The sequence below is a fragment of the Plectropomus leopardus genome, chromosome 22 (assembly GCF_026936395.1).
Source record: "Plectropomus leopardus strain MGB_pleo_1.0 chromosome 22, ASM2693639v1, whole genome shotgun sequence".
Lineage (NCBI taxonomy): Eukaryota > Metazoa > Chordata > Actinopteri > Perciformes > Serranidae > Plectropomus > Plectropomus leopardus.
The window spans coordinates 10194992-10222376 of NC_142197.1; the positions used below are offsets into that span (position 1 = coordinate 10194992).

Sequence of the window (27385 nt, forward strand, 5' to 3'; positions counted from 1 at the left end):
GAGTTGTGTCTAAGAAAACAAATTAAAGATGCATTTTTTTACCTAGCTAAAACAGGAAATTAAATAACTATCAAAGTGGAAACATGCAGGATGAATTCATGGAAAGTCAACTCAGTTCAACTCAACTCTTATTTATAAAGCACTTTATAAAATAACCACAGCTGAAACAAAGTGCTGTACATAAATAGACAAAACAATGCAGACATAAAACAATAAAACAAAATGGATGAAAAAAACAGGTATAAACACTAAGGTAATTGTTTCATTGTTTTTTAAAACAATTTAAAAACAATAAAAACAATAACTTAGTGAGACTTGAGTCTCACGTAGGGTTGAAAGCCAAGGAATAAAAATGGGTTTTAAGACAAGTTTTAAAAGTCAGAGATTATACAAGGAAGCCTGTCAACAAAATGTGTCAAAAGGACCACATAACAGTCAAAAACTTCATTTTAAATAGTAAAATAAATGCTTAGTGTAGGGGAGTGCACGTCAGATCCCTATTGAGGCTACTATGTAATGATATCAAGTTGTAGAAATAGTATTATTGCATTTTTAATCACATTGTAATTAAATACTTTTTACCATACCAATATTTTGTATTTTATTTTGATTCACTTGATGAGCAAGTATTTGTAATTTGTAACAAGATACTTTTTGATATATTTGTGCTCATCTGAAAATTACGTAAAGTTAGAACAGAAAAAAAAGTAAATATCTGGAAAAGTGCTACAATAAAACATAAATAATAAATATAAATAATGATTTTTTGATCTAATTAAAAAAAATATAAGTATAATAATTACAAATAGAATTTTTTGATATTTTTCCCTAGATATTTTATACTCTTTTTTAAGTGAAAATTTAGGTAATTTGTCTTGTCTTTATTAATTTATTATTATTATTATTTATTTTTTTTTATTTTAAGAGATATTTCATACAAAGTTGCTGATGGGTTTTTTCTTGCTTAAAAAGTGAACGAAATCCTATTTCAAAGATTTAAATACAAAAACATCTGAGTGCTGTGCAAAAAATGTGATGTCCATCCAGGGTATAAAGGATTATTGTTATCAGCAACACCTGTGCTCTTCCTGCTATAAAAAAAGCATATGCACAATGAAAACATCTAAAACACTGACAGCAGCAGGAAATGACAACCATATTTGATCTCACAGATCACATAATACCAATTTCAACAATGCAAACATTTGGTCTGCCTTTGCACATAAAACATATGTGAGCATTAAGGCTCTGTACACACAAAAGGTGCTAATTAGACCAATTCTCACCTTAAAGTTGGATGGTTACAAGCCACAGGACACAGACACACACACACACACACACACACACACACACACACACAGCCTCAGAAGAGGTCTAATCAACCTGTAAATGAAATCATCTGTGTTGATGAGCACAGTTCTTGCTCAATATGAAAGCACATGGCGCTATCTTGTGGTTAAATTTGTTACTACACATCATTGACTTCACAGCATCTGCAAGTAACCCAGATCAACCACTTTTTTTCAAAATAAAACTGTGTTATGGTCAATAACGCAATGCACGACATTTCATTTGTACTGATATTTAATATTTAGACATGGGGCAACAGCCATTTTTACAGCACAATTTGCATAATTTATCAATACCTCCTGTATACAATCACAAAACCATGACAGTATATTTTTTTCTGCTTACTTACAAGTGAAAAACCAGACAGGTTTTACAAGCATAATCTTTGTACAGTCAGCATACATCATCAATAATTTTAATAGGTTTTTATTCATAATTTCCCCCTCTACAACATTTTTGTTCTATATCTTTCTCTACCTCATTCTTTTTTTTTTCAATTTTAACTTTTAATAATATCTGGACACAAAAATAGTATGAACCACCAACGAAACATGCAACATCCAGTGTGAGCACATTTAAATTCTCCTGCAACTGCTCGAGTTGTTGATCTGTGTAGTTAGACTCTGGTAAACCTTTAGTGTTTGGTGCGAAGGGTCGGGTTAATCTGGGTCTCTATAGACAGACGAAAGGTCGTTTCTCAGTCCATCCACTGTACATTGATCGAGAGAAAAACAACTTCCTTTTACTTTTATAATCACCTTTTTTGTCTGCTAAAAGACCTATTGCTGCCCAAACCCCAGTATAAAAAGCTATGTATTTACAAGGTTGGAAATAGAGAGATGGTGTGTGTGTGTGTTTGTGTGTGTGATAGTGTGTGTAATTCTGTGTGTGTTATTTTGATATTTTTAGACAGACAACACTTAAAAGAAGAGATATGCATCAAAGCCAATGGCATGCATGGACTTGATATGAAGATGCTACACACAAGCACATGGGTATAAAAAGAAGAAAAATATAAAAAAAAACACACACAGACTTTAAAAACTGTCATTTCAGGCAAACGTCCAGTGATTACAATGATGTCTTTTTTGGTAATTTCTCATACAGATACTGGAAAATGGAACTATTCAAAGAGGGAGTGCAGAAAAAAAGGGAAAAGTTTGAATAGGAATGTTTTTTTTTCTTATCGCGACTCATAAATATGTGAAATTCAGGATCTGTGCATGTTAATTTAACTAAATGAGAGTGTGTTCGTGCACAAGGACGATTAGAAAGTTGGTTCTCTGAGTTTCAGGCCCTCTAAACCTTGTAAACAAGCACTACATTGTGTATAAAAACAAAATTTCTCCACTTTTTTTTATGTACACCTGATATGTACCGTAAACAAATATAATACAACATATGAAATAGTCTCACAGGCAATAAATAAAGAATACAAAATAACACATTAAATTAAAAACAATATCACATTAAATAAATAGTTGGTTCGTGGAGGACATGAAAACACAGCAGTGCAAAAGAAAAATGGATATAAATGCTTCTTTTCCTCTCACGTTTCTGGCAAGTCAAGACGCAGTTACTTTCTTTTCACAGTCGATGTTGCATAGAAATCACTCAGATATTAAGTTTTACTGCTAAGTTGGACTGAAAATGCCAAATAAACCAGCTGTTCCTGCCTCTTGACATATGGACATAATGGACAGATTTTCAAAGACTCAACACTGACGTTTTGAAATGGTAATATGAAGACAACACATATATGTCAAAAAAAAGCTAAATAATAGCATTGTCTTATCTTAGAATGGTAATAGTCAGTGGTGTAGTGAGCAGTGACCCTTTTCAATCATTCAGTAAATTGGCGGCCCTTTAAGTGACATATCATATGGATATTTCATTTCAACTATACAACTATCCACTGGTGCTGATATCCTCTCTCAATATTTAGAAAATGTGCTTTTATCTCCCACAATATTAACACTATGAGGAGATTTTATTTTGACAAAATCAAAGGCATTTGCACATTTATGCAGGAAAGACACAAATTTGTGCAAAAGAATCCAATAATGGAAATTAAATGTTTGACACTCAGTTTGCCCAGGTGTTCTGTTAGCTCTGTAATTGTTTTATGTGGATACATTTCTAAAGCAGGACGACGCTGTTTAGAACAAAGAAGGATTAGGGAAATTTAAAAAAAAAAAAAAAAAAGGTCCTAATATTATCAGAATTATGTTGCAATTATGAGAAAAAGTGATAATATCACAAAAACAAAGTCGCAATTTAAAGAGAATAAAGTTATATTGTTTCATGGGAAAAAATGCATAATACTATGAGGAAAAAAAGCTGTAATGATTAAACTACTAAATTTCAAAGAAAAAAAGTTGCAGACTTTCATGGCGGAGGTAAGGGTTATAGTCCCGTAAGGTCTTTGGACTTTTTGGACTCTTGGACTTTTACACAATTTAGACTTTGTTACCTGACTGTCAGGCCTTAATCTGTGACTGTTTTTCTAATAAATTTACTAGTTTAATCACATAATATTATCACTTTTTATCCTAAAAATTCTGACTTTATTTTTAGAATTATACAACTTTTTGCCTAAAATAGCATGACTTTTCTCTTGTTAAATTGCATCTTTATTGTCGTAATGTTATGACCTCATTCTTGAAATTTAAGATTTTCTTTTCATTAATCCTAGTGTGCCCTTATTAAGTAAGATTTCTTTTAGAATTTATGTCTTAAATAATTTAAATAATAATCTCTGGAAAACTGTATATATTATATATATATATATATATATTATATATTATATTATTATTTTTACAAATTTGTCTTACATCCCTGAAAATCATGAAACCCCCGTGAAGCTTCAGTGACCCCTAGTCGGGGTTGGGACCCCCCAGATTGGGAACGAGCAGTTTATAGCACACCCATTTATGAGCCAAAAAGCCATTTGAATACAAAGGAGAGTACACCCACTTCGTCATGGTAACCTGCTAGTACACCCATCTCATAAACTACCACTACACCACTGACAATAGTGCTTTTTCATGGATGGTTTCCAGCCCATTTGTCTTCTGTTCGCTACAGTATCTCCCGATACTGCTGCTTTACTTCACCTCTCTACTTCCTCCCCTAAGAAAGATTAAAAAAAATAATAATAAAAAAATCTCTATTTCATTTTTGCAGGATGACGATGTAAGGTTTACATTCTACGCAGAAAAAGTGCAAAATACGACAACAGCGTGCTCCTACAAATGTAAGCAGGACTGATATAAGACTCGTAATGTGACTGGATCTCACAAAAAAAACAACTTAAATCTCATATGGTAAATGTGTCACATTCTAAAGGGGCATCATGGGTAAATAAAACCTCTATGTCACAATCATCAAGACTCGATTGTCTGTGATAAAGATATCTCTATATCTATCTATATATGTTATAATTATTTTCCAGCTATGACACTTCACTATATACAAAGTGAACCTTAGAGGTGATTTTTTTTTCTGTGCAGAACATGTGGCACTGCATACCAAATAGATAGACTCATGCGCACAATAAATAGTGTCCAATTTGATATATAATAATATCGATCATTTATCAAACAATAATCATTTGATAGTTTACACTTACGGAGAGAAACAATGTGAATAAGGAGATGTTTTTAATAAATTCATGCTTGCTGAGATTTTTTTTTCCCTCTCAAACTGGAATGCTAGGTAGTGTGTTATAAAATATACTATGTTTCCTTCCCAGGATAGATTCTTAAATAATTGAGGAGGAGACAAATGATAGAACTCTACGCTAATATCATAATACAAAAATAAATAGGAGGTCTCCGTAGCGGAGTCTTCAATATTTCATTCCCGAAAATGCTTTGTAAATCAATAAAACTCTGCGCTCATAATAAAGCAATGAGGAAAATCTTTCATGGATAAAACATCTAAATAAATAAATTTGAATCCACAAGTGTGTCCATTCCCTGTAGAATTAAAATGTCTCTTCTGCATGAATGAGTGTGCAAAGTTGTCTTGTGTGCGTGTGTGTGTGTGTGTGTGTTGTGATTTAAAGTGTGTAATACCTGGTTGATTCCACGCTTGACCTCTGAACCTGTGTTCTCCTCAGTTAGCCTACTGTACACTGTACGTCCTGTAAACTTGTGGTCGTTTCCTGTAAACGCATAACTGCTTCCACTGAACTTCCAGAAATCATCGTCATAACTGCCCTTACGAACAAAAGCATCTCCTGAAACTTTGAGCCCTGAAACAAAGATCTAAGAAAGAGATATTTAACCCCCTCCTGTACCCACAGAACCCTCTCCATCACCCATCGAGAGTGGATCAGTGTTACAGATGTTACAGAAACCTCTTGGTGCCCCCTCAGGTTTAGTTTTTTGTTTTAGACTGAGTCTCGTTCTATGAGTGGATCTGGGCGGTGCTGGCGAGCAGCTTGTGCCAGCTCACCACTCGCTTGCGTAGGTCGACTTTGTCCAGCCACACGTAGGCCTCCCCAATCAGGGTCTTCTTTACAAACTTGCCACCATTGGACACCAGGAACAGCTGGTGTGAGCAGAACAGAAAGCACTATATGAATCTACCAGGTATACATGAGACTGATATATGATTAAAGCAATACACCTTGTGTAACACTGAATTAATGAAAAAAAAAACTATTTTTCTTTCTTGCCTTCACAGTAAATGAAGAATCAAAACACAGAGAAAAAATTTAACTTGAACTTGAAGTGAAAGGTGGTGAGGTTTAACAACAGTAAAACTATATCAAAACGTCTATTAATTCTTCGTTTAGAGTCAAGGCTTACCAGAAAAACAAAGGGTCTTTTATACACAGTATTCAACAAAACACAGAGACTGATAAGCAAATGGTCATTTTGAGGGTCAAGTATTTCTTTACAGGAATGGTTTGACTGTCTCAAGGCTGAACTAAACTAACCATATCCTAGGTCTAGCTTCACATTCAGCAGCAATACAAAACAGTGGTCTCTATCTTCTCATCTAACTCTTGGCAAGAAGGCAAATAGCCATATTTAAATAATAAGCATGTCTTTATGAAGCTACCCACCTGTTGTGTGTGTGTGTGTGTGTGTGTGCGTGTGTGTGTGTTAAGGACTGGTTTAGGAGTACCTGTAGAGAGTGTCCGGCGGGGTTCATACAGAAGCGGAAGGTCTCGTTAAAAGATGGCTCGCGGTCATGACGGCACACCCTGGTCTTCTTCTTGATGATCCTTTTCTGGGTGGCGATGTTCACCACATAGAGCTTCACATAAAGATCTGTTGGCGCACACACACACACACACACACACACACACACACACACACACACACACACACACACACACGAATGACTTTAATTTTTAGTTGACTTTTTACTTGCAAATGTATGACTTCTTAATCTCTTTAATCTAAGATAATATCTGAATTCTTTTGTCATAAATTTACAAATTCAATCTTGGACATTTGAATTTCCAAGCAGAACATTTGGTGTATTTTCTCAGAACATTATCCCCTCCCTCTGGTACATATTTTCTTTTCTACCAACAACGGCCCTAAAATGCCATCATAGTTCAACAAGGTTTGTGGTCATTCATTTTAGAGATGGGTGGAGTTTATTTTGCTTCTGCAGGTACCCACTAGAGGGCCACAAGAGAGGTCAAAGCCACTTAACATGTAGAGAAGAAAGTGTGAGGATAAATACGAACACTGCGTTAGAAATAGTCACAGAAGTTCATGGCCACGATAAAGTGTTAACGAGTCACTGCTACACACACTACACTTTCTATGTACTGTCAATGGAAGAAAACCTTTGTGTGCAGATTCCATCTGGATGCAAATGCAAATCAAAAAGGAAGCCAGCAGCTTGGGTATTAAGATGTAAATATTACAAGAGGAGGCGAGGGGGCGGCAAGCTGCGCTGAAGTCTGATGTTTCTGTGAACACCAGAGACACGTCTGTCCAGTGTTTATAAAGCCAGGATCACATGTAATCTAAGCCTGATTACCATGGTAGACCTTTCGCCTCAGGGTGCTGCTGATTCTGATTCTAAATTATAAGACATTCACAGAAATATTAATTTGTCATCTGGGTGTTTGCAGTGCTTCCTGTTTTGAACTTGTGATAATTTGCTGGCCTATATAATAAATACAAATAAACTACTATTACTATATAGTGTAATTGATGAAAAGTCTGAAAAATACAATTATTATTTAAAAAATGAAGCAACATATATTATTGCAATTAAAATCAGAGGAAAAAAATCAGAATATTGCCTTGTATAAATATCTGGGAGCTTTGCTGTATGTAACTGGTTTTGTACCCATTTTTCTCCACATTGTCTCTCTGCACCTTTCTTGATAAACAAAGCTTGTGATGGTGAAAGTTGCAGTTCTTGTCCAAGTGCACACAGTGACACATCACACCCCTGCTATGTCCATAGTGTGTCCCTTATGTCACATGTTTGTGTGCACATTACCCCTGTCTTACAGGGCCAGTGTAAAAGATTTGGTGGCATCTAGCAAACCAGTTGAAACTGCTCCCGTGTGCCACTGTGGCAACGTGAAAAAGCAAATGGCCCTATCTAGAATCAGTGTTTGGTTTTGTCCATTCTGGGCTACTGTAGAACATTGCGGACTCCATGGAAGAGGACCCGCTGTGTGGACAAAAACAACCCACTCTAAGTCATAAAAAAACAAAAACTCTTATTTTCAAGGTATTATATACCAATGAAAACATAGGTAGGAATATTATATACAATTTTCCCCAATATATCCGTCTAAATCCTACACACTGGGCCCTTAATGGTGTTTTTAACCTTACACACATATATTATTGGAGACTGGATTAAGTATAAGCCTAATGCTCCTTTCCAAGGAACTGTTGGCTGTGAAACGCCATCATGACACCTGTGGTTCTGCGTCTAGAAAAACTGGCGAGGATTTTGTGCTTATGTCAGATGCCAGTCTTTCTAAACAGTGTGGGCTGTGTGGGCCTCCCAGCTGTCAAATATTTCAATGATTAAAAAAATGATATGTATCACATGTAATTGTTTTTGAATGCTGCAAAAACATTTTGAAGAGTTTTGACAAATGTGGCAAAGGCAATAAAGGTTTTTTAGAAGTCCTGCATGTTGAGACCTTAAAGGGTTTTTTTCTATAACTACGGTTCAGAAAAAAGACCACAGTGTGTCCTTGTAGGTGTGTCCAACCCCTTCTCTCTTGTTTGTCTCTCTTCTCAGGGCCCTCCTCTTTAATCCTCTTGTCCAGTGGTTCCCAACTGTTCGGTCCAAAAGTGCATTGCAGGTCCGTTCTGAATGGACCACGAGTGATTTGTGAACATGTCAGTTTTGTAAAAACACACTTTATTTGAAGCACAGACCTACAGACTCAAGGAAATCATGTATCATGCCAACCTGTTTTTTTTTCAAATACAGAAACTATTTTATTGCCCTGGTCTTGGTATCATTTGACCTATTGGGCTCTTGAAACCTTTGATATCAGTTTTCATGTGCTGAGTTCAGAAAGTGATTTCTTTCAGAAAAAGGCAACAAGCAACTTAGCATGAAATGTCCCACAAACTGCAAGAAATTAGTAAAGCATAAGTTAGAAAAATAATATGGAAAAAAAAAGAGACAAAGAGGGAGATCATTTAAAAAAAAAAAAAAACTAAGGAAAATGTAAAGAAATATAAAATCATACTATAAGAATTAGTATATTTTGGTACTTTCTTTTAGGTAATTTCCTTATTTGGATTTGTTTTTTTTACTTTTTTTTTGCAGATTTGAGAACATTTCTTGTAACCTTTACTAATTTCTTTGGGTCATTTCTTTAAAGTTGCTCACTGCTTGTTTCGCATGTTCTTAACAAGAATCAGGCCAGCTTGTTCATGTTTCAAAGGGTTAACCCGCTGTGCTTTTGCAGCGATTTATTATTATCTATTTATTGGGTACGTTTTAAGTAATTTGCACTTTATTCTGGCCATATTTTTTTAATCTAATTGTGTTCTAAGTGTGTCTTGTTTACATTTTGTGAAATACAATTGAATATGTCAAAATTTATATGTGTGGACCTTGAGCGAATGACTAATAAGAAATCTGGACCCCATGGCTCGACCAGTTGGGAATCACTGCTCTAGTCATCACAAATAAAACTTCTTTTTTCCCGCACATATGGTCTTTGTTAGTGTATGTGAGCATTCATGTGAAAGTGTTGTGTGTATAGTTGCTTTAAATTACCAGGCAGGTGGTCCGGAGTCTTGAACTTGTAGGTGATGTTGCGACATTGAAGAATCTCCAGGACCAGCTGCTCCCCCTCCGTCTTAACCTCCTTCTTCAGAGCGATCTTGATCTCCCCCATCACCTGAGATTTACCTAAATACACACACACACTGAATCAGCTCGGTACAGTGAATACATTCTGCATAGTTTGACTCTCTCAGCTGCAAATATTCAATGCAATCCATATCTATCAATGTGTCCCTGTTCTGCATGTGACTGCCCCCCGCTGGAGACAAAGTGTACTCTCATGATGAGTAATATCAAACACGGCCTGCGAGCAATCGCATTTATTTGTTTAACAAGGATGGTGAGAAGTTATGAGGAGCTCTGCCTGGCTTCTGGTTGCCTTGGAAACTGAATGGAAATGACAGTTTTGAAAGCTGGGTCAACAAGACCCTGGCAAACAGTGATGGTAGCCTCAGTGTGTGTGTGTGTGTGTGTGTGCGTGCGTGTGTGTGACCAGAGGACACATTGACAGAGAAGGACTGAGGGAACAGAGAGCAGATAATAAAGAGATGAAGAGGCCATGCCGATAAGAATAAATGTGTTAATGTGTTCATCTGTGTGTATAAGCTTCAGTCTCACACTTTGTTATAAACGGGGAAGTGAGATAACAAAACTTAGTTTTTAAAAGATCATCTTTGCTCCTTTGCATTAGTCATAACTACTTGACTAGAAACTTTACAGCCAGGAAGGACAAATTAGGAAAATCAGCAAGAATAGACTGATTAAAATAACTCGTAAACTGATTAGTTAAAATGTCTACATATGATGTAAATAATGCATATTAGGTTGCAATGAAAACAGCAGAGTTAATATAAAGACCAGTTTTTAACAATGAAAACATGTTCAAATATATAAGAAAAGACAGTAAAGGGGAAAAAAATATACTGATTTTAATTTTATATTTTTATTGCATTTATTAGTCCTTGAGGCTGCACATTTGAATGCAAATGCTGTTTTGGATACTGGTAGAAGATGAGCTTACTTTGTTTGAATTTAACAATCCGAGTCACTTAGTCAGCCCTAAAATGTTAAAAATGCATCTTTAGTGTAAGGTTTTAAGAGGCATCAATGCATCAACTAACATGCAGTCTCTACGGCAGATATTTTCAATCCATTTAAGATGATAAAAATGCTTAAAAATTGGTTCATAATTTTGGAAAATATGACAGCTGCCATGGAAAGAAGATCATCCTGTAGAGCCGACATCCTATTTTGTATCTAATTCTTTTCCAACTGTCTTCATCATTCTGTAAAATCACAACAAAACAAATGTTGAGGACGACTAATTTTCACTCCTGCCACCTAAAAATATGCAAAATTATCTGATGTTTCTATTTTTATAGGTTGCATAACATAGGTAAAGTAGGAGTTTGGCATAAACAGCATTACTAATCTTGAAACCTATTTTTGCATTTGAATCCATGCCATTATAATCTGGGCTGCAAAAAGGATCTCTAACAATGCCAAGTAAATGTGGACTTCAGTACTCTAACAGATGAACATTAATTACCACACGGGGATATATTGTTATCTGAATAACACAAAGTTGAAAGTATTTTAAAAACATACAAGATTTGGGGATTTTAAGAGAACATTAAGAGCTTGAGAATGCTTGAAGAGTTACTTAGTGGCACATGAAGCCAAAAATGTTGGTCTCGACTCCTGATCAAACCAGCCACTTGCTGCTTAGTCCTTCTTGAAAAGGAGTGAAATAATTAAATCATGCAGCTTTTCTCGACTTTTGATAGTGAAAGGAATTATTTTGAAGGGTTGTGCACCTGGAATACACTGCATGCATGAGCAGCGTGCGGCAGAAACCTTGGCGAATTGCAGCTGTTTCACGCTTGTAGTGTTCACACCGGCAGCATTGTAGCTGTGACGCTTCTGCAGGGCTACCTGCTGCTATGAGTACTGTATTTCCACATATAAAACACAAATTCCACTCATTTAGGAGGTTGAGCAAGCTCTTGCATTGTCAACAACACAATGTTTCTCAATTAAATGCCTTGTTTCGACAACTGATGGGATTCTGTCAACAGAGATGTTGTCACAAGGCGTTTATTTTGAAACAGAAGCAGGAAAGTTTGAGTAAAATACATGTGTTTGTATCTCTATGACAGATGAAGAAATATTAACTGTAATAAAAGGTGGTATAATGTCAATATAATTATCAAAACGCCATTTCACTGTCTAATTCTGCTGACAACTGTGCGCAGCAAGTGGAAAAAAATCAGCGAGCCACCGTTTCTCTAGAAGTGCTGCGGCTGACACACAACTGGGACGCACTGCCATGTCTGCTGGCGTTAATTTCAAAAACTGATTTACAGACGTCTCTTTCACAATATAAGGAGAAAAAAAGTCTTTTTTGGGCCCAACAGCATTACATAACGGCCCCAGAAATTGTTAAGCTGTTTGGTAGATTCTAGGGGTCTATGCTGGAGCCCCAGACGCCCCCCTCCCGCTCCACCTCTGCCAACAAGTACGAATATATAAACCCATGCATGTTCTGTATGTCTAACCTTCAGAGTCACCATGTCCCATTGATGATTTCATCACATCTGTGCCATTTGGGATCTTTCCACTAAAGAGAGAGGAAACAAAACACAGAAATTATAAAACTACACAACAGTTTTTAAATCACAGTGCATATCTTCCGCTTTGAATGAGGGAATTTGTGTGGGCGTAATGCAAGTAGTAGTTTAGCATCAAATAAATATCTAAGACTGGAACTGTGGCTTTTTTAAAAAAGATAAATGCATTAAATAAGGTGACTCACAATCGGGGCACCTGGAAGATGGCACTGTCCACCTCATTCATTTCTCCTTCTTCGTCCAACAGGCTGTAAGCGCTGCCGCTCAGGCCGCTGTCCAATGAGGCCGCTGTGACCGGGGCGTCACTGGATCTGTAGCTTGACCGAGCTGTGCAGAGACACGACCACACCCATCACGACAAAGAGACGGGAAGAAAAATTGCACTTCTGCCGGATCCAAGATTGTAAAAACTAGGGCCAAAAAGCATTAGTTAATATCTGCAGAGACTAAAATCCATCATAATCAGCTTCATACTTAATTTATGCCGCAGTCAAAAAGGGGACTCTATTCAGGGGACAAAAGGCTGGATTGTGATGAATAGCACACAAACACTGCAGACTCGCGCAAAGCATATGAGCAAACAGTAGAATCTCTCTCTCAGACAAAGACAAGACAGTAATATCTCACATATAAAGCTTCAACATGAAACAGACGCATAAATCCAGAGAAACATCACATATATATGTTTATGCCAAAGAAGACCAAACAAGAGGCACGTAGACCCTACTGACATTGTTAGTCATCTATATGAACTATTAATAATAATCTAATATCTTAGCATTAGTTTAGTTTAAAATCAATTACATTAATATCGTTTAAAGCATGTTTATGAGGGTACCTTTTTATATAAATGTTTTTTAAGAGACTGTTTATACATATTTAAAAAAAAAATTTTAAATATCAACATTTAATTCTCAGACAGCTGATCAGGCAGTGTGATCGAGTATGAATGATGTGAGATGCGTGGATGTGGTGCAGAACAGGATCCATGCCGACGCGTTTTTCTCTCAGGCCACTCAACACATCGTCACTGACTGACTGCTAAAGCTCACTAATATCAGGTCATCGAAGCACTGCAGGAGTCGTGACCATAGGCGGATTATTGGACAACAGGCCCCTGGGCACAGATATGCAAAAGGCCCTACCACCTCTCCTACAGAGGAGCGAGACACACAGACTTTGTGGTGGTTTTGCCTCTTTATAAATGTTGTTTGCGTCTCTTAAAGGTAACTTTTTGTCCTTTTTATTGCCATTTTCTGTCTCTTGGTAGTCAATTTATGTCTCTTTGTAGTTGTTTTTAGTCTCTGTATTTGTTTGCACTCTTAAAAGCCTTTTTGTGTCTCTGTGGTTGTTTTTGGAGTCATTCAGTTTCTTTTTGTAATCATTTGTGTCTCTCTGTGGTTGTTTTGTGCCTCTTTATAGTTGTATTGTGTCTTTCTGTGTCTGTTTTGCCTGTTTGTGTAGTTATTGTTTTGTCTCATTTGCATCTTTTTTATGGACTTTTTATGTCTCTTTGCAGTCATTTCGTTCTGGTTGGTGCCTGTTTGACTGACATATTGCCATTGAGTGCCAGGGGGTCCCCAGGCCTGTGCAGGTAGGCCCCTTGTGTAATCAGTCAATAGTTGTGATGCAGCAGACCTGGCAGCATTGACTCTGACACATTCATTTCCTGGTATTAGTGAGCTGTGTTGGTGGCCGTTAAGCAAAGCGCGTCTCGCTGCATGAATCTCTGGTGATGTGGTGCAACTTTCTGTCTTCCTGGCTTTTTTAATTAGCTTGTAAGACTCCCCTCTCTCTTTCTGCAGGTGTGCGTTAGTAGCATCGCATCCTCTCTTTCTTTCACTCTCTCTCTCTCTCCTTGCTCCATCTGTGCTTCAGTCACACGACAGAGAGGAGACTCTTGGGCAAACTCTCACCTCCGGTGCTCTGCGGCCTCTCCTCTGACACGGCTTTCCTGAGGGTCAGGTGTCGGCCGTCTGCTCTGCTCCCTTTGGCCGACACAACCGATGGCAGGGCAGGCAGCCAATCAGACTGGGCTCTCTGAATGGTGAGCACGCCCACTACGCTGTGTCTCTGGTGCCTCAGCGAGAGGCGGCCTCTTTGGCCTGGTTTGTTTTCGCAGGTCAGGTGTCAAGGGGGGGGTCAACGCCAGGGAACAAAGGTCATGGGGTCGAAGTTTTAAGATGGAGGGAGGGAGGAGCGAGATGGAGATTCAGAGAGCGGTTTATCTTCACCATGGCAACCAGCTTGACTGTCAGTCACATGCAGCCACAGTGTGCGGTGCACATTCGCCCCCTGCCGCATGTCACTAAGAGGCGGGGTGTGCAGCATCTACTGAGGTGCATCGTGAGTCCAATAGTTGTTTAAACAGAAAAGGGGGTTAGCGGACTGCATGCACAGCCATCTCAGTGGAGGAGCTTCAGTTAAGCTGGTCGTTGTTTATTAAAAAGGAAACAGAAAATAAATAAAATTTAAAAAATAAAACTACCAAAAGAGGTTAATGATATTTGGGAAGGGGTGGGATTGCAACTTTCTTCTGTTTCCCTGCTTGGATCAATCAATCCAAAATATTTAACTGCTCGCTGGTGACAGAAATCTGTCGTGTAAGCAGAAACTTATCCCACTGAACTGAGCTTGCAGCAATAAAAGTTTAAATATGCTAGTCTTGTCATTTTTAGAGAGTTGGAGATGTCACTGTGCACTGACAGTAATTGACAGATTTTGCTGATTTGTTCCTTTGGAATATATCTTGTAACTGTGCTCTTTCTTTTCCAGATTTTACTTTATTTCCCCATGCTTTCTATTCTTCTTAAGTAAAGTTAATATATTTAAATTACTTTTAAAAACTAAAAAAAAAAGAACCGAGATAAAAGTGCTAATTTCTTTTTAACTTCATATTAAAATAGTATTAAAGAATACAATTGTTTTTGGCCTGTTTAGTTATTTTTAATGGATTTTAAGTAGTTTGAACTGGCCGTCTACAAGCAACCATTAAGCCTCTTTGGGGTCATTAAAAAAGGGAGAAGGTCAAAGACAGTGTGCTACAGTACAGGTGAGGTGCTGGCTCTACACACTTGTGCGTACACACAGAAGAGAAGCGGTGAGAGGTCGACACACTGTGAGTACAACGGGGGGAGAAGGGGTGAGGGAAACCAAGAATAGAAAAACTAAAGGAGAAGAAAAAATAACAGAAGGTAGAAACAGATGAGTGCGAGGAGGCCATGCTGCGTGGGCTTTATTTGCGTCTTGGTTTACTTGGTTGGAGGCGTTGCGGCGGCTGCTGCTGTGACTGCTGCGGGGCATCGCCCGTTGCTACGCCGCTTCCAGCGACACCGCCGTCCTGATGGTGTTGCCGTGCGGCACTTTTGCTGGAGCGTGAAGCGCCGTGCGAGCGAGAGTGTTGGCTGTGTCCGTGGCTGTGGCTTTGGCTCTGGCCCTCGGACGGGGAAGGCTTCGATGTGCCAGGGCTACTGTGAGATTTCTCGATAGTGGGCACCTGCGTGTCTAAAACAACCAGATTTACCAAATTACCAAAAAAGCTATTTTTACTTTACTTTACTTAGCGGCTGTTACCTTTTGTGGTGAATAAGTAACTGGCTAATTTAGCCACAGTAACTGCCTTCTTTATGTTCTTAAAGCATCCTCATTCAGTTTGATGGTTATTTTCTGAATTAGGGGATCATTCAAAGCCTTCCACGGCCATGTTGCCCTCTGTGTTAGAAGAAAGATAGAGGGAAGCTAAGGCTAGGCCTCTGAGCTGGGTGACATCATGACAACCAAGAAAACGGACCATGAGAAAGCAAAAAAGCATGACGCAGAAGCTACGATGGATGTGCAAAAATGGGCATAGAAAGGTGCTGGTAGTAAGAAAAGACTGTGAGAGAATAACAGGTGGACAGACACCGAGATATTGAGAAACAGACGAGAGAAGCAGTGACAGGAAGAGAGCACAAAGTAAGAGAAGAAGAAAGAAAACAAGAGGAGAAGAAGAAAACAGCAGAAGCAGCAGAGTACAGACGGTTGTTAAGGGATGAAGGTGATTAAGTCAAGCAGGTGAGGGAATTTCATCGTGTCCTACCCTTGGCAGGATCTGGAAAGATCCCGTGGCTTCGGCTCTTTATGACAGATGATTTTGGGGAATCCTGATTGTCGTGTGCGGAGCCAGAGGTTTTAGGGGAGGAGTGCTGCGAGGAGGGTTTAGAGGAGCTGTGTCGGCCCTGGCCTGAGTGGGAGCGCCGGTGGTGGTCCCCCTCGCTCTGCTCCTTCAAGGGGAGCCACCTGGGGACGTTATCCAGCTGGGAGGTGTTGGACAGGTCAATAAGGACCTGGGGACAAACACAGCAGTTTAGTGGGCTTATGCCTGAAAATATATCAGTGCACCAGGGAATTAAACATTTTTTCAAACCGGTTTACCTCTCCCAAGAAATCATTAGAGGAGCACTTGTCGTAGTCCCACACGCTCACTTCAAGGGTCTTCTTCCTCAGCTGAAACACACAGACAGTTAAAGAGTTAATCCACCGTTATGATGACTAACTATCTTGGATGAGTGCATAATAAAATGGCAAAATAAACCTTAAAAAGAAAACATATGATCTGGGCTTAAAGTAGGAGCAGGCATTCAGCAGCTTAAAAAAAATAGACAACAGAAGTCCACAGATTTGCTGTGATTGATATGGGTCCAATGCATCTAAAATGGGATCTAAAATGATATAATTAAATCCCCATGGCATATCCATCTGCTCCACTAAAACCAGTGGCCACAATACTAGAAAGCATGCCAGCAGAAAAAAGGCATCATCTGAACATGCGCATTGTGAGTTTTTTGGTTTATGGCTTACATACATTCGAGATTACAGAGTTATAGAAAGTACAATACACAATATTCATATCACTTTGTCAATATATTAATACAAAAATAAATTACACTGTCAAACTTTTAATGTTCCTCTCTTTGCATTGATTAAATGCCTAAAAACTCACCTCTGGTCATCAAAATTACATATTTATAAGTTTTTTTATTTTCAGGAAAGCAATCCCCTTATGTCTTAAAATGGCTTAGATGTGGCGTTATGCTTTTGATATAGAAAGCCTCAACCCCCAAGATGATGGGATTGGTCCCTTAAGTTTGTGATGTAACAGAGTCTGGCTGTCTGAATCCGTGTTTTTGAGATTCTCATTGGTACTCTGCATTTCTTAGACTGAAGTTTTCACCCATGGTGTTGACTGCTTATTTGACTAATGATATGTACTGTAGCATATAAAAACACCACATGGACACATAAACAAATTAAAAACTTGATTTTCATTGGAGATGGTTTAAGATAATATGACTCAGGTCTTTGACATTGATTGTGTGGAGCTATGCCTTTGAGTATTGTATGTATGACCGCATACCTGCTCCAGGTGGATGTTTTTATAGATGACAGTCTGGTTCCACTCAGGGTTGAGACTCTTCCCTGCATGTTTGGACCTCCTCTTGTTTTCAGCACTGCAGGAACACATCACAACAAGATATACTTGGTAACAGACATGCATAAGCCTCGGAGGATAGCGGACCGCCACAATGCAGTGAGCACAATATATTGAGCACGATGTAGACAGTAGAAGGGAGAGAATGAATGTGATGCACATTGTTGGGACGGTAACAATGTGTGGGCCTACGTGCATGGGTACAATGTCAGGGCAGGCTGCAAAAAAGTCCACTTTGATGTCATTTAGTCTCATCAAATTTTGATGTCCTAAAACAAGCGAAAATATGCCAGTGTTGAAAAAGACGTTTTGTTTTTACTCATTTTGTAAAGTGCCAATTCTGCGAATCACTGGATTTTAAAAAAACTTGAAAAAAAGATGTTGTTGTTGTAAACTTGCATATGAAACAATGGCATAATCTTTACTGGCTAATTCTTTCACCTGTTTTCAGGAAAAATATACTTTATACAGCACTGGATTAGAAAAATGACATGTTAAGATGGATGTTTTTTGCAGTGTGTGAGGTTTAATATAAGACTGCAGGTCATGAGTAGGTCTGTAAGAGTTAGTTTGGTAAAGACAAGGACAATCTACTGTATACTGGAAAATAATGGGATGAATAAGGACTGCATAGCAAAATAATGGGAGTGTGTATTGAATGTGACGGGGCATCAAAGGTACAGTACGATGTCAGGGCACGATGTAGGACATTACTGAGGGGTTTTAATCACAAAACAGGGACAAACTAAAGGGTTCAATGTTAGGATATCAAATTACAATGGCAACAAAAACAGACCATCTACCAGGAAAACACAACAGTTAGCTGGGAAAATGTTAATTGTCAGCACAGGGGAGTATAAGTTTAGGTTGTTATGTTAAGGAGATGGGAAGTTAATATTAAGGGATTCATATCCTTGAAAATGCAAAGCTAAGCCTAAAGGTGAGAGGAACATCATGAGAGTATGGGGACCGGGGAAAATGCACAATTTCAGGAAATTAGTGGAACTAAACAAACTATTTTTTTTTTATCAACAATCTTCCAATTTGGACATTTTTTCACCTTCACCAAACTGACAACCAAATTTCAATTTCAACCAAAACAGAACCAAAGTACCAAAGTGGTCAAGTCACATACCTGGCGTTCTGGACAACCATGACCTGACTGAGAGGGTCCAGCATGCATTAAATATAAAGAACAACATACAGAAACAATAGTCAGAGGGAGGGTGAGGGGTCAAAGAGTGTCTGTGGACTGTGAGCGTGTATGTGGGAGGGGGAGGTCACTGCAGATTTGGGTTTTGTGTGTGATTAATTAAGTGGGTGTTTTGGAAAAAGGGTGAGAGCGGGGGACTGTGATGTGCTGCAGCGGTGGATTGAATTTGTGCTTGAGTGTCTTATGAATTGTGTTGAGAGGGCTTTCAGGTGATGTAACGCATCCTTTGGCAAATGCAGTGAAGATCTGCTGCTTGTGGAACAGCTGTGGACAGATGGCTGCATTTATAAATCTTTGTCCCTTACTAGGAGTGCGACAGCATCCACTAAATTGAACCCAATTTGCGTGCACAAAGTTCGTTGGCAAGCAATTCATCATTACTTTCCCGAAAAGCTACGCTGAAAAATCGAAAGTGGTATTTTTCAAAGTAAGAAAATCTTTTGGATTAACATTTTATTTTGGCTGATATACAAGATATAGTGCAACAGATTCTTGCAAAACACCAACCTTAATTTGGACACAAATGTATGGTAATTCATAAAACTTAAAACAGGAATTATGCTTCTGCAGAGATACAAGTACATGTCTTTGCAAAACTACATAGAGAAGGGTGTTACGTTTACTTTAAATATTTATGACAGGAGCAGAGGAGGAAGTGAGGTGACGTAGCAAAAAAATCCAACCAATTTTATTTTTACATTGTTTTTTTTTTAACTTAAGATTATAACTAATAAACTTGGTAAAAATTTAGAAGTTTCTTCCTTCACAGAAAGAGTTATGGGGAATACAAAATATTTTAGACTACATTTTCAGTCTGCAGCAAAATATACTCGCTATCTATAATAAATAATGCCCTGCTAAGTATTTTTTATTTTGTAAACAATCTCTTCCCTATCATTAAGTGTTTTATTCCTATATATATCAGATCATAACTAATAATTGTGGTGAATATGGAGAAAGCTATTTCTTAGAAAAGCTATAGGGAATACAAATTATTTCAGAATGCATTATTGTTCTATCATAAAATGTATCCCTTCCTTATAATGCGCAAATAATGACCGTTTATTAAGTATTTTATTTCATGTATATCTTAGATAACAGCTAATAAATATAGTGAATATGAAACATGCTATTCTTCCCTAGAAAAAAAGTTTTTAGACTGCATTTTTAACCTGCCACAAACTGTGTCCCCTCTCTTTAATTCACAGTCCCTGCCCTATCAAGAATTTTATTTTGTACGTACTTCAGAGCTCCTTATGGGGTGATACAGATTTTTTCACATTTGTTTCACAGATAAAACAATTTATTGACACTGTCTCCCATGTAATATTGATTTCCATTTAATGATTTCTCCTTCATTTGCTCCAACAATGACTGCTACATGTGATAATCCATACAGTCACATCTTTAAGAGAAGTATGTACATTTGCTTATGCACAGCCTGAAGAAGCATAATTCAACTTTTCTCACATTGACATGTTCCTATCGCCAATCATGACTATTCTTTCCCTCTTTCCTGGTTGCTATGTATTAAACTTTTATTTATAACCACCTGTTTCACTGCAGCAGCTCCATGTGGTTGCCAGGAGATCTGTGATGCAACTGAAAAGCCTCTGTATGGATTGCAGTCGGTGCTCTGACAGCTGTGAGCATGTCCATGTATACACACATGTAGCATACACTCGGGTATTTGCACACATGTGCCTAAGTGTACATGTTTCGGAAACCACTTCCAGCAGGGCGCCTGCAGGGCTTGTGGGTGCCGCTCTAGTCCCTTCAGCATTACCCTAAGCCTGTCTAAAACCCACAGTGGTGTTTGCATCTGCACATGTCAAACTGAAGGCCTGAGACAGCGGCGGCTGCAAAGCTCAGACGTATATCATTGCTTTTATCTAAAATGATCCCAGGAAAAAAAAAAAAACCCTCTCGAGGGACCTCAAATAGCAGAGGAGGTGGGAGTCAATTACATTACAGCGCAATCACGGTGAAAAAGGCAGCCCCGGACTTATGAGAGAGTGTGGATCGTATTGCAAGTAAATATGAGAGCTATTGATTTGGACTGCACTCACACCTACAGTAGAGCTCCCATCAACAGGGGCAACATCAACACAAGTACACAAGCAACTTCATGTCATTTACATGATGTTTATGTCATTCAGCGGTGAACAGGGGCTCATGTAACAAGGAGTTCATTTCACCAGTGGAACTATATTATACAAACAGGACATTTGATGGACCTGATGTGCAGTGTATTGGTGCTATGAAACTGATACCAAAAGAAGGGCATGTGCTGCACATTGAAAGATGTCATGGGAAGGCAAAATCAATAGTAAATCGATTTTAAAAATGAATGAAATTAGGTTTGAGCTTAACGAACTGGCTGCCTTTGTAACCTGGATGTCTATGGGGGATATCTAGGCAGTTATATTACTCAAATTCCCTCTATACAAGTGGCTAAAAATAACACTAAACTATGATAACAGTCACATTTTACACACTTTTATCTCTCTAAATCAACACAGTTTGAACAAAAACTATCTATTATTTATCTATAACTGGCCTTGATCCTATTCTGAACCACTTAAGGTGTGCTTGAAGGTGCCAAGCCCTTTGACTCACCCTCTCCCTGGCAGGAGATACACTTTAACAAACGGGTCAGAGTAGCCATTATTGTCCCGCGGGGCGAGGTTTCTAGCCTGCAGGACATGAACGATCAAGTTGCCAAGCTGCTTGTCGTAGTGGATTTGAAGCTGCAAAAAGAAGCACACAGAATTACAATGGATTCAAATGCATGTGGGGAGAGAAACAATGTTAGAAAATTGTAAAAAAATCTATAGTTTGAAGATACAAAATTCAGTTCAGTTCTGTATTTTCTTGCATTTATTCAATCTCACGATTTTTTTGAATCACATTACATCTAAACTTTAAACATTCAGCGTTCACCCTCTTGTTTCACAGACCTGTATCTCTCCAGAGACGGGGTGAGACTGGGTCTTCATTCCCTCTGCAGTCTGTAGGAAATAAAAGCGACATGCTTAGATACCGCTAGAAAAAACTGTAGGTGGATACTGGTGGGTGATCGTACTGTACACTTTGTACTGCAGCTGCTGTGCTGTTCTTTATGCATTGCTTGAGGCAACAAGTTAAACTCTTGATGGACCTGTTTTAATATTCATTTTAGATTAGTTAACTCTTTAAAACCTGACCAGATTGACATGATTTCTTCCAAAAGCATGGGAGGAAGGCAATGAGCAACAAAAGAAGAAATGACCCCAAAATTAGCAAGACATTAGTAAAAAATACAAGAAAATACCCGAAAATTAGTAAATAAAATAAAATAAAAATAAAAATAAAATAAAATAAAATAAAATAAATTTTTGTATAATATAATATAAAATAAATAAAAAATAAAGATGTGTGTATGTATACAAAATTGTTGATTTTTGTCTTTTTAAGTTGTTTGGGTCTCTTAAAAGTAACTGTTTGTCTTATGATAGTAATCTTTTGTCTCTGAGAATATTTTGAGTCCTTTTTAGTTGTTTTGTGTTACTTTTATGTGTCTCCTTGTGTTTTTTTTGTGTGTGACTTTGTGCTCATTTTAATTCGCCTCCTGGTTGGTAAATGTTAAGTTCAGGGACACAAGTGAAGGTCAGGGGAGTCCCTGACCTTTTAGGCCCCAGGGCCTTTCCCAGTAGCTCAGAAATCCATTCATGACCATAACTCCACTGCATCTTTACATATCAAAAGGTTTGTATACTGCTATATTAATGATGATAATATCATATAGAGCTTCTCTAATAAACGTGGTGTAAACAAAATATGTTCCCCAAAGAAAACATGATATTATAAATAGGACTCAAGAAAGGAATTTTAAGAGTGGTAATGCCTGCGAAGCTCCCAGGGAACTGGGAAGTTAAAATTGTTGTGAATTAATGAATCAAAAAACTGCAGATGTATGAATAACCAGACAGCAATTTGTCCAGCAATTCATAATGATACTGCACCTCAGGGGTGTGATATAATGTTTGATCAACACTATAAATTCTTCAAAAGAAGAAGAAACATCTATTTTAAGCTCAATATGACAAACAAACCCTCCACGGACTCGCCTTGCTGCTGTGGCGTTTCTTGCTGACGGAGGGCGATCCTGGTTGAGCGGGGCTGGAGGTCGCTGAGGTGGTGGGGGGCAGACCGGAGGAAGAGGTGGAGGTGGGGGCCTGCTGCTGGGACACCTTTTGCAGCTCAGCAGCCAGCTGTTTGGGGTCAACACCTGGAGACCTGGGAGGTCTGTCACCTAGAGGGGGTTCACACCAGACACAGAGGATCATCATCATGCAAAGCAGTGGTGGAAGAAGTATTATTATTCTTTAAATAAAAGCACAAACAGCAATTTGTGAAAATACTCTGTTACAACTACCAGTCCTGCATTGAAAATGGCGCTTTAGTAAAAGTAAGTAAGTATAATCAGGAAAATGTAATTAAAGTATCTAAAGTAAAAGTACCATATGCAGAAAAAACTAAAAAGAAAAAAAAGGACAACCAAAACGTATACAAAATTATAAAAAAGGAATAAATACTCCCCAAAATCCTCAAAATTATAAAAAAAGAAATTAGAAACACATGCAAAAACTCAATATTAAAAAAAAGTAAAAAAAAAAAAAAAAAAAAAAAGAAAAAAGCCCAACAAAACTCAAGACTGCTGGGGGAAAAAATGAAATAAAAACTCTACTTTTTAATGCAAAAATCCTGATTTGCAGAGTAACTTAAACTGTTAGATTAATTTAGTGAAGTAAAAAGTACAATATTTGCCTCTGAAATGTAATAGAGTAAACATATATAGTAGCATGAAAAGAAAATACTCAAGAAAAGTACAAGTACTTCCAATTCTTACTTAAGTACAGTACTTAAGTAAATGTACTTATTATGCAAAGGCACCAACAGGAAGAGGGCGACAGGAATCCTTTACACTGTGGTAGCTCTTTTGAGATTGATCTAATGGTCCCAGTGTAATGCAGACAGAATGAGGAAATAGGCCACCAGTAATACATGGCTGAACATTAGAAAAGAGAGAATTGTAGATGAAAGCAATATGACAAGAGAGTCTAAAAATTGCAAGAGACAAAAGCTAATTGGGAAACACTGAGAAGGCAGAGACGGTGGGAAGCAGCAATCGCATGTGGGGTTGAAGTTCTAAATATACTGTAGCTTACTTTTGCTGTGCTCCTGGAAATCCAGGTGCTCAGAACCGTCAGACTCAGCCAGCATGTTGAGATCACTGAAATACAGGAAAAACATGTGTTGTATAATTCTGAAATTTCAAACTCAAGCAGGTAGGGAAAAAATAAGTTAAAGGAAAACTTGCACCTGACGTAGCCGGTGCGAGGAGTTTGCAATCCCTGACTTTAAGTATTTAAACGAGAAATCACATTATATTTTATATTTTAACTGGTGGGTGTTTCATAGAAACACCCACCAGTTTTTTTGATGTCAAGACTAAGTGAAAAAAAGAAAAACATAGTAAAGGGATAAATTGCAGAGATGAAGAGGCAGGAAATGTAAAACAAAACGCAATAATTGGATTAGGAAGATATCAGATCAAAGATTCATTTGAGAGCGATGACAGTGGTGAAGGAGTGGTGGGGAAGAAAATAAAGAAATAACAGAGGGATGAGTGTGACACTAAATATAGAATGCAAGGAGAAAGATAGAAAGTGACAAAGATTATACTCACAGTCTGACACACACTTCTGCTTCATTGCACGGCTGCCCGACGAGCCCTTGCACCTCTTCATAGGTTTTTCCCGTCAGAAGAACGCCATTCCACTCCAGGACTTGCATTCCTGTACACAATTATTCACACAAACACACACACACACACACACACACACACACACACACAAAATTAGTACACTAAATGTCTGTTGAAACATTTCACCTCAAACCAAAATCAAACCAAAGCCTTTAAAGTGAGCAGAAAAGGATCAGTTCAAGATAAAAGATAAATACATGTGAACCCAAATGAGGGACCAGGTCAGGATCTAACATCCAACCTTTGATTTAGATTCAAAGCAAAAAACAAGCTTTGACTCTTGTACTCAAATGTTGTGTGCATCAGACTGGAAGCCAAAACCGGGGAGATAAATGTTGGTGACAGCCCAAACAGCAGCTGTGTGACAATGTCGCTTGTAAGGCCCACGGGCAAAGAACCGGGCTAAAATGAACATGGAAACCGCCTCATGTTATTTCAGCTATAAAACTATAATTTTCAGGATTAAATTATTATCATTATGGCCTGGAAAGACACAAATCCTATCTTTAGTTCAGCAAAGACAAATATCTCATCTTGGAAAGTGACCATTTATTTATATTCAGTGGTGGAAGTTTGAAAATCCTTTACTTATGTAAAAGAACTAATACCGCCCTGTGAAAATACCATGTTACAAGTAAAAGTCCTGTATTGAAAATAATACTAAACACACCCAAAAAGTCAAAATTCTTTTTTAAGAAAAGAAAAAAAACAGCCCAAACCCCAAAAGTATAGGAAAAACACCCCAAAGCTGGTACAATATTGTACAAACAAGTACAATATTTCCCTCTAAAATGTAGTGTAAATGCATAAAGTAGCAAGGAAATTAAACACTCAAATAAAAAAACTCAAACTCATGCATAAGTACAGTACTTGAGTAAATGTATTTAGTTGCACCTCTTCACTTTATATCTAATAAAACATTAAATGTGAATGGAAACAGCACACCACACCCACTGCAACCTCCAAAACACACCCCAGCAGGACTTACACGGATTGAAACAGCTCATCAGGAGAGTCCGTTTGCGACGATACTCTCTAGCTGCATGTGTGAGTGACAGGGAAGCTACTGTAGTTTCACCATAACATCATTCTTCAAACTGTTTCCACTCTATGGCTTGAATGTGTGTTGCAGTTTGCACACATTAAAAAAAACTTCCAGCGACCAGACAAACAAGCATGTATTGGTACACTCAGTGTCCCTGTGACAGTAAGCCTCTGACTACATTTCTCCATATTCACACCACCGAGGGTGAGGCGCCGTGTTCACACCGGCGGAACCGAAGTACTTTGTAGCCGTTCTGCTCAGTGTTGATGACAGGGTTGCGGCTGTTGTCATGGTTGAGCTGTCCTCCCGGCTAACAACACCACAGATGCATTTTGACTCTTGGACTGAAGCACTCATGTCCAGTTTCAGCCTCTACGTTTGACTTCTGTCTGTAAAGCATAAGACTCATATAGAGAGGTCTAGATAACAATGGCTAAGACAGAGTAAGAGGGAGCAAAGGAATATAGCAAAAGCAGGGCAGAAATACAAATTAACCCTTTAAAACCTGACCAAATTGGTTTGATTTCTTTCAAAAACTTGGTGAGCAGGCAATGAGCATCAAAAGAAGAAATGACCCAAACATTAGCGAGAAATTAGTAAAAAAAAAAGTACAAGAAAATGAATTGCATAAATGAAACCATTTATTATAGCCAGACAAAACAGAAATTATAGCCTGATTTTTAAATTACTGATGGTCCTTGAAAACATCACGTGTGATGGCACCAAATATATGATCAAAATAGCAAAATTTCATCAAAAATCCCTTTATTTTAAATTTTACATTTAAAATTTTGCCAAAAATAAACTGTTTGCACAAAAAAAGCTGTAAATTGATACTTAATTTTCAATAAAATATCATTTCATTTTTTAAAAAACAACAAAAAAATCTACAATAACCTGATGTTGTTACTATATTGAAGAGAGCCCTTGGTATAGCTTTTATTTCAAATTTAACCTGTAGTGATTAATCCTCATGAAGTGAAAGAAAGATATTTTTTCTTATTCCTTTTTAAATCATATTCTGTATTGTTTTTTTTAGATAAGCTAATAGTGATGCTTTAGGGATGGCAATGTTGAACAGGTGCCGATAGCTGTAAAATTCACTACAGATTGGTGTGAAATTTGCTGCACATATTCATGGTCCTGAGAGAACAAAATCTAATAACTTTGGGGATCCTCAGACTGTTCATCTGGCACCATTACGATGTCCAAATTCGAATTTGCAATACCTGCAAAACTAATAACATTCCTGCCAGCCTCAGCTGCACTTTGTGTTTAGTGCTAATTACCAAATGGCAAATGTTAATATATTAAAATGCTAAGATAATGAACATGGTGAACAACACCTGCTAAACATCTGCATATTGTTCCATTCTCATTGTGAGCATTTTAGCATGCTTGCATTAGCATTTAGCTCAAATTACTTCTGTGCTTAATTAGTGGACTAGTAACTCCAGTATGTTATAAAAAGCCCCAATAATTTCATATATTGCTCCCAACTGTATTTGTTTTAATTGTATTTTTTTTTTCATTATTAAGCAGTTTTCTGATACAGAAGAACAGGGAGAAAAGAAGACAAACAGGGATGTAAAGGAGGAAAAAAAAGGAAACGGAGGGA

At 37.8% G+C, this 27385-nt stretch overlaps 1 protein-coding gene across 12 annotated transcripts in view; it reads right to left on the reverse strand.

The window, feature by feature from the left end:
* Positions 1-1566: 1566 nt before the first annotated feature.
* The window catches only part of pcloa (piccolo presynaptic cytomatrix protein a), a 77849-nt gene continuing 52030 nt past the window's right edge, over positions 1567-27385 (reverse strand). For 5 of the 12 annotated variants that reach the window (XM_088073018.1, XM_088073015.1, XM_088073012.1 and 2 more), the window contains 16 exons: positions 24645-24753; positions 24124-24188; positions 23023-23207; positions 21874-21924; positions 21533-21663; positions 18836-18862; positions 17626-17719; positions 16644-16715; positions 16309-16555; positions 15486-15734; positions 14147-14335; positions 12416-12557; positions 12159-12220; positions 9592-9726; positions 6490-6635; positions 1567-5907 (listed from right to left, as the gene is read on the reverse strand). In XM_088073018.1, coding sequence (XP_087929144.1) covers positions 5764-5907; positions 6490-6635; positions 9592-9726; positions 12159-12220; positions 12416-12557; positions 14147-14335; positions 15486-15734; positions 16309-16555; positions 16644-16715; positions 17626-17719; positions 18836-18862; positions 21533-21663; positions 21874-21924; positions 23023-23207; positions 24124-24188; positions 24645-24753 — 2048 coding nt within the window. In that variant the 3' untranslated portion in view covers positions 1567-5763. The remainder of the gene's footprint in view (positions 5908-6489; positions 6636-9591; positions 9727-12158; positions 12221-12415; positions 12558-14146; positions 14336-15485; positions 15735-16308; positions 16556-16643; positions 16716-17625; positions 17720-18835; positions 18863-21532; positions 21664-21873; positions 21925-23022; positions 23208-24123; positions 24189-24644; positions 24754-27385) is intronic. The other 7 variants (XM_088073022.1, XM_088073013.1, XM_088073017.1 and 4 more) reach the window with 4 other exon arrangements.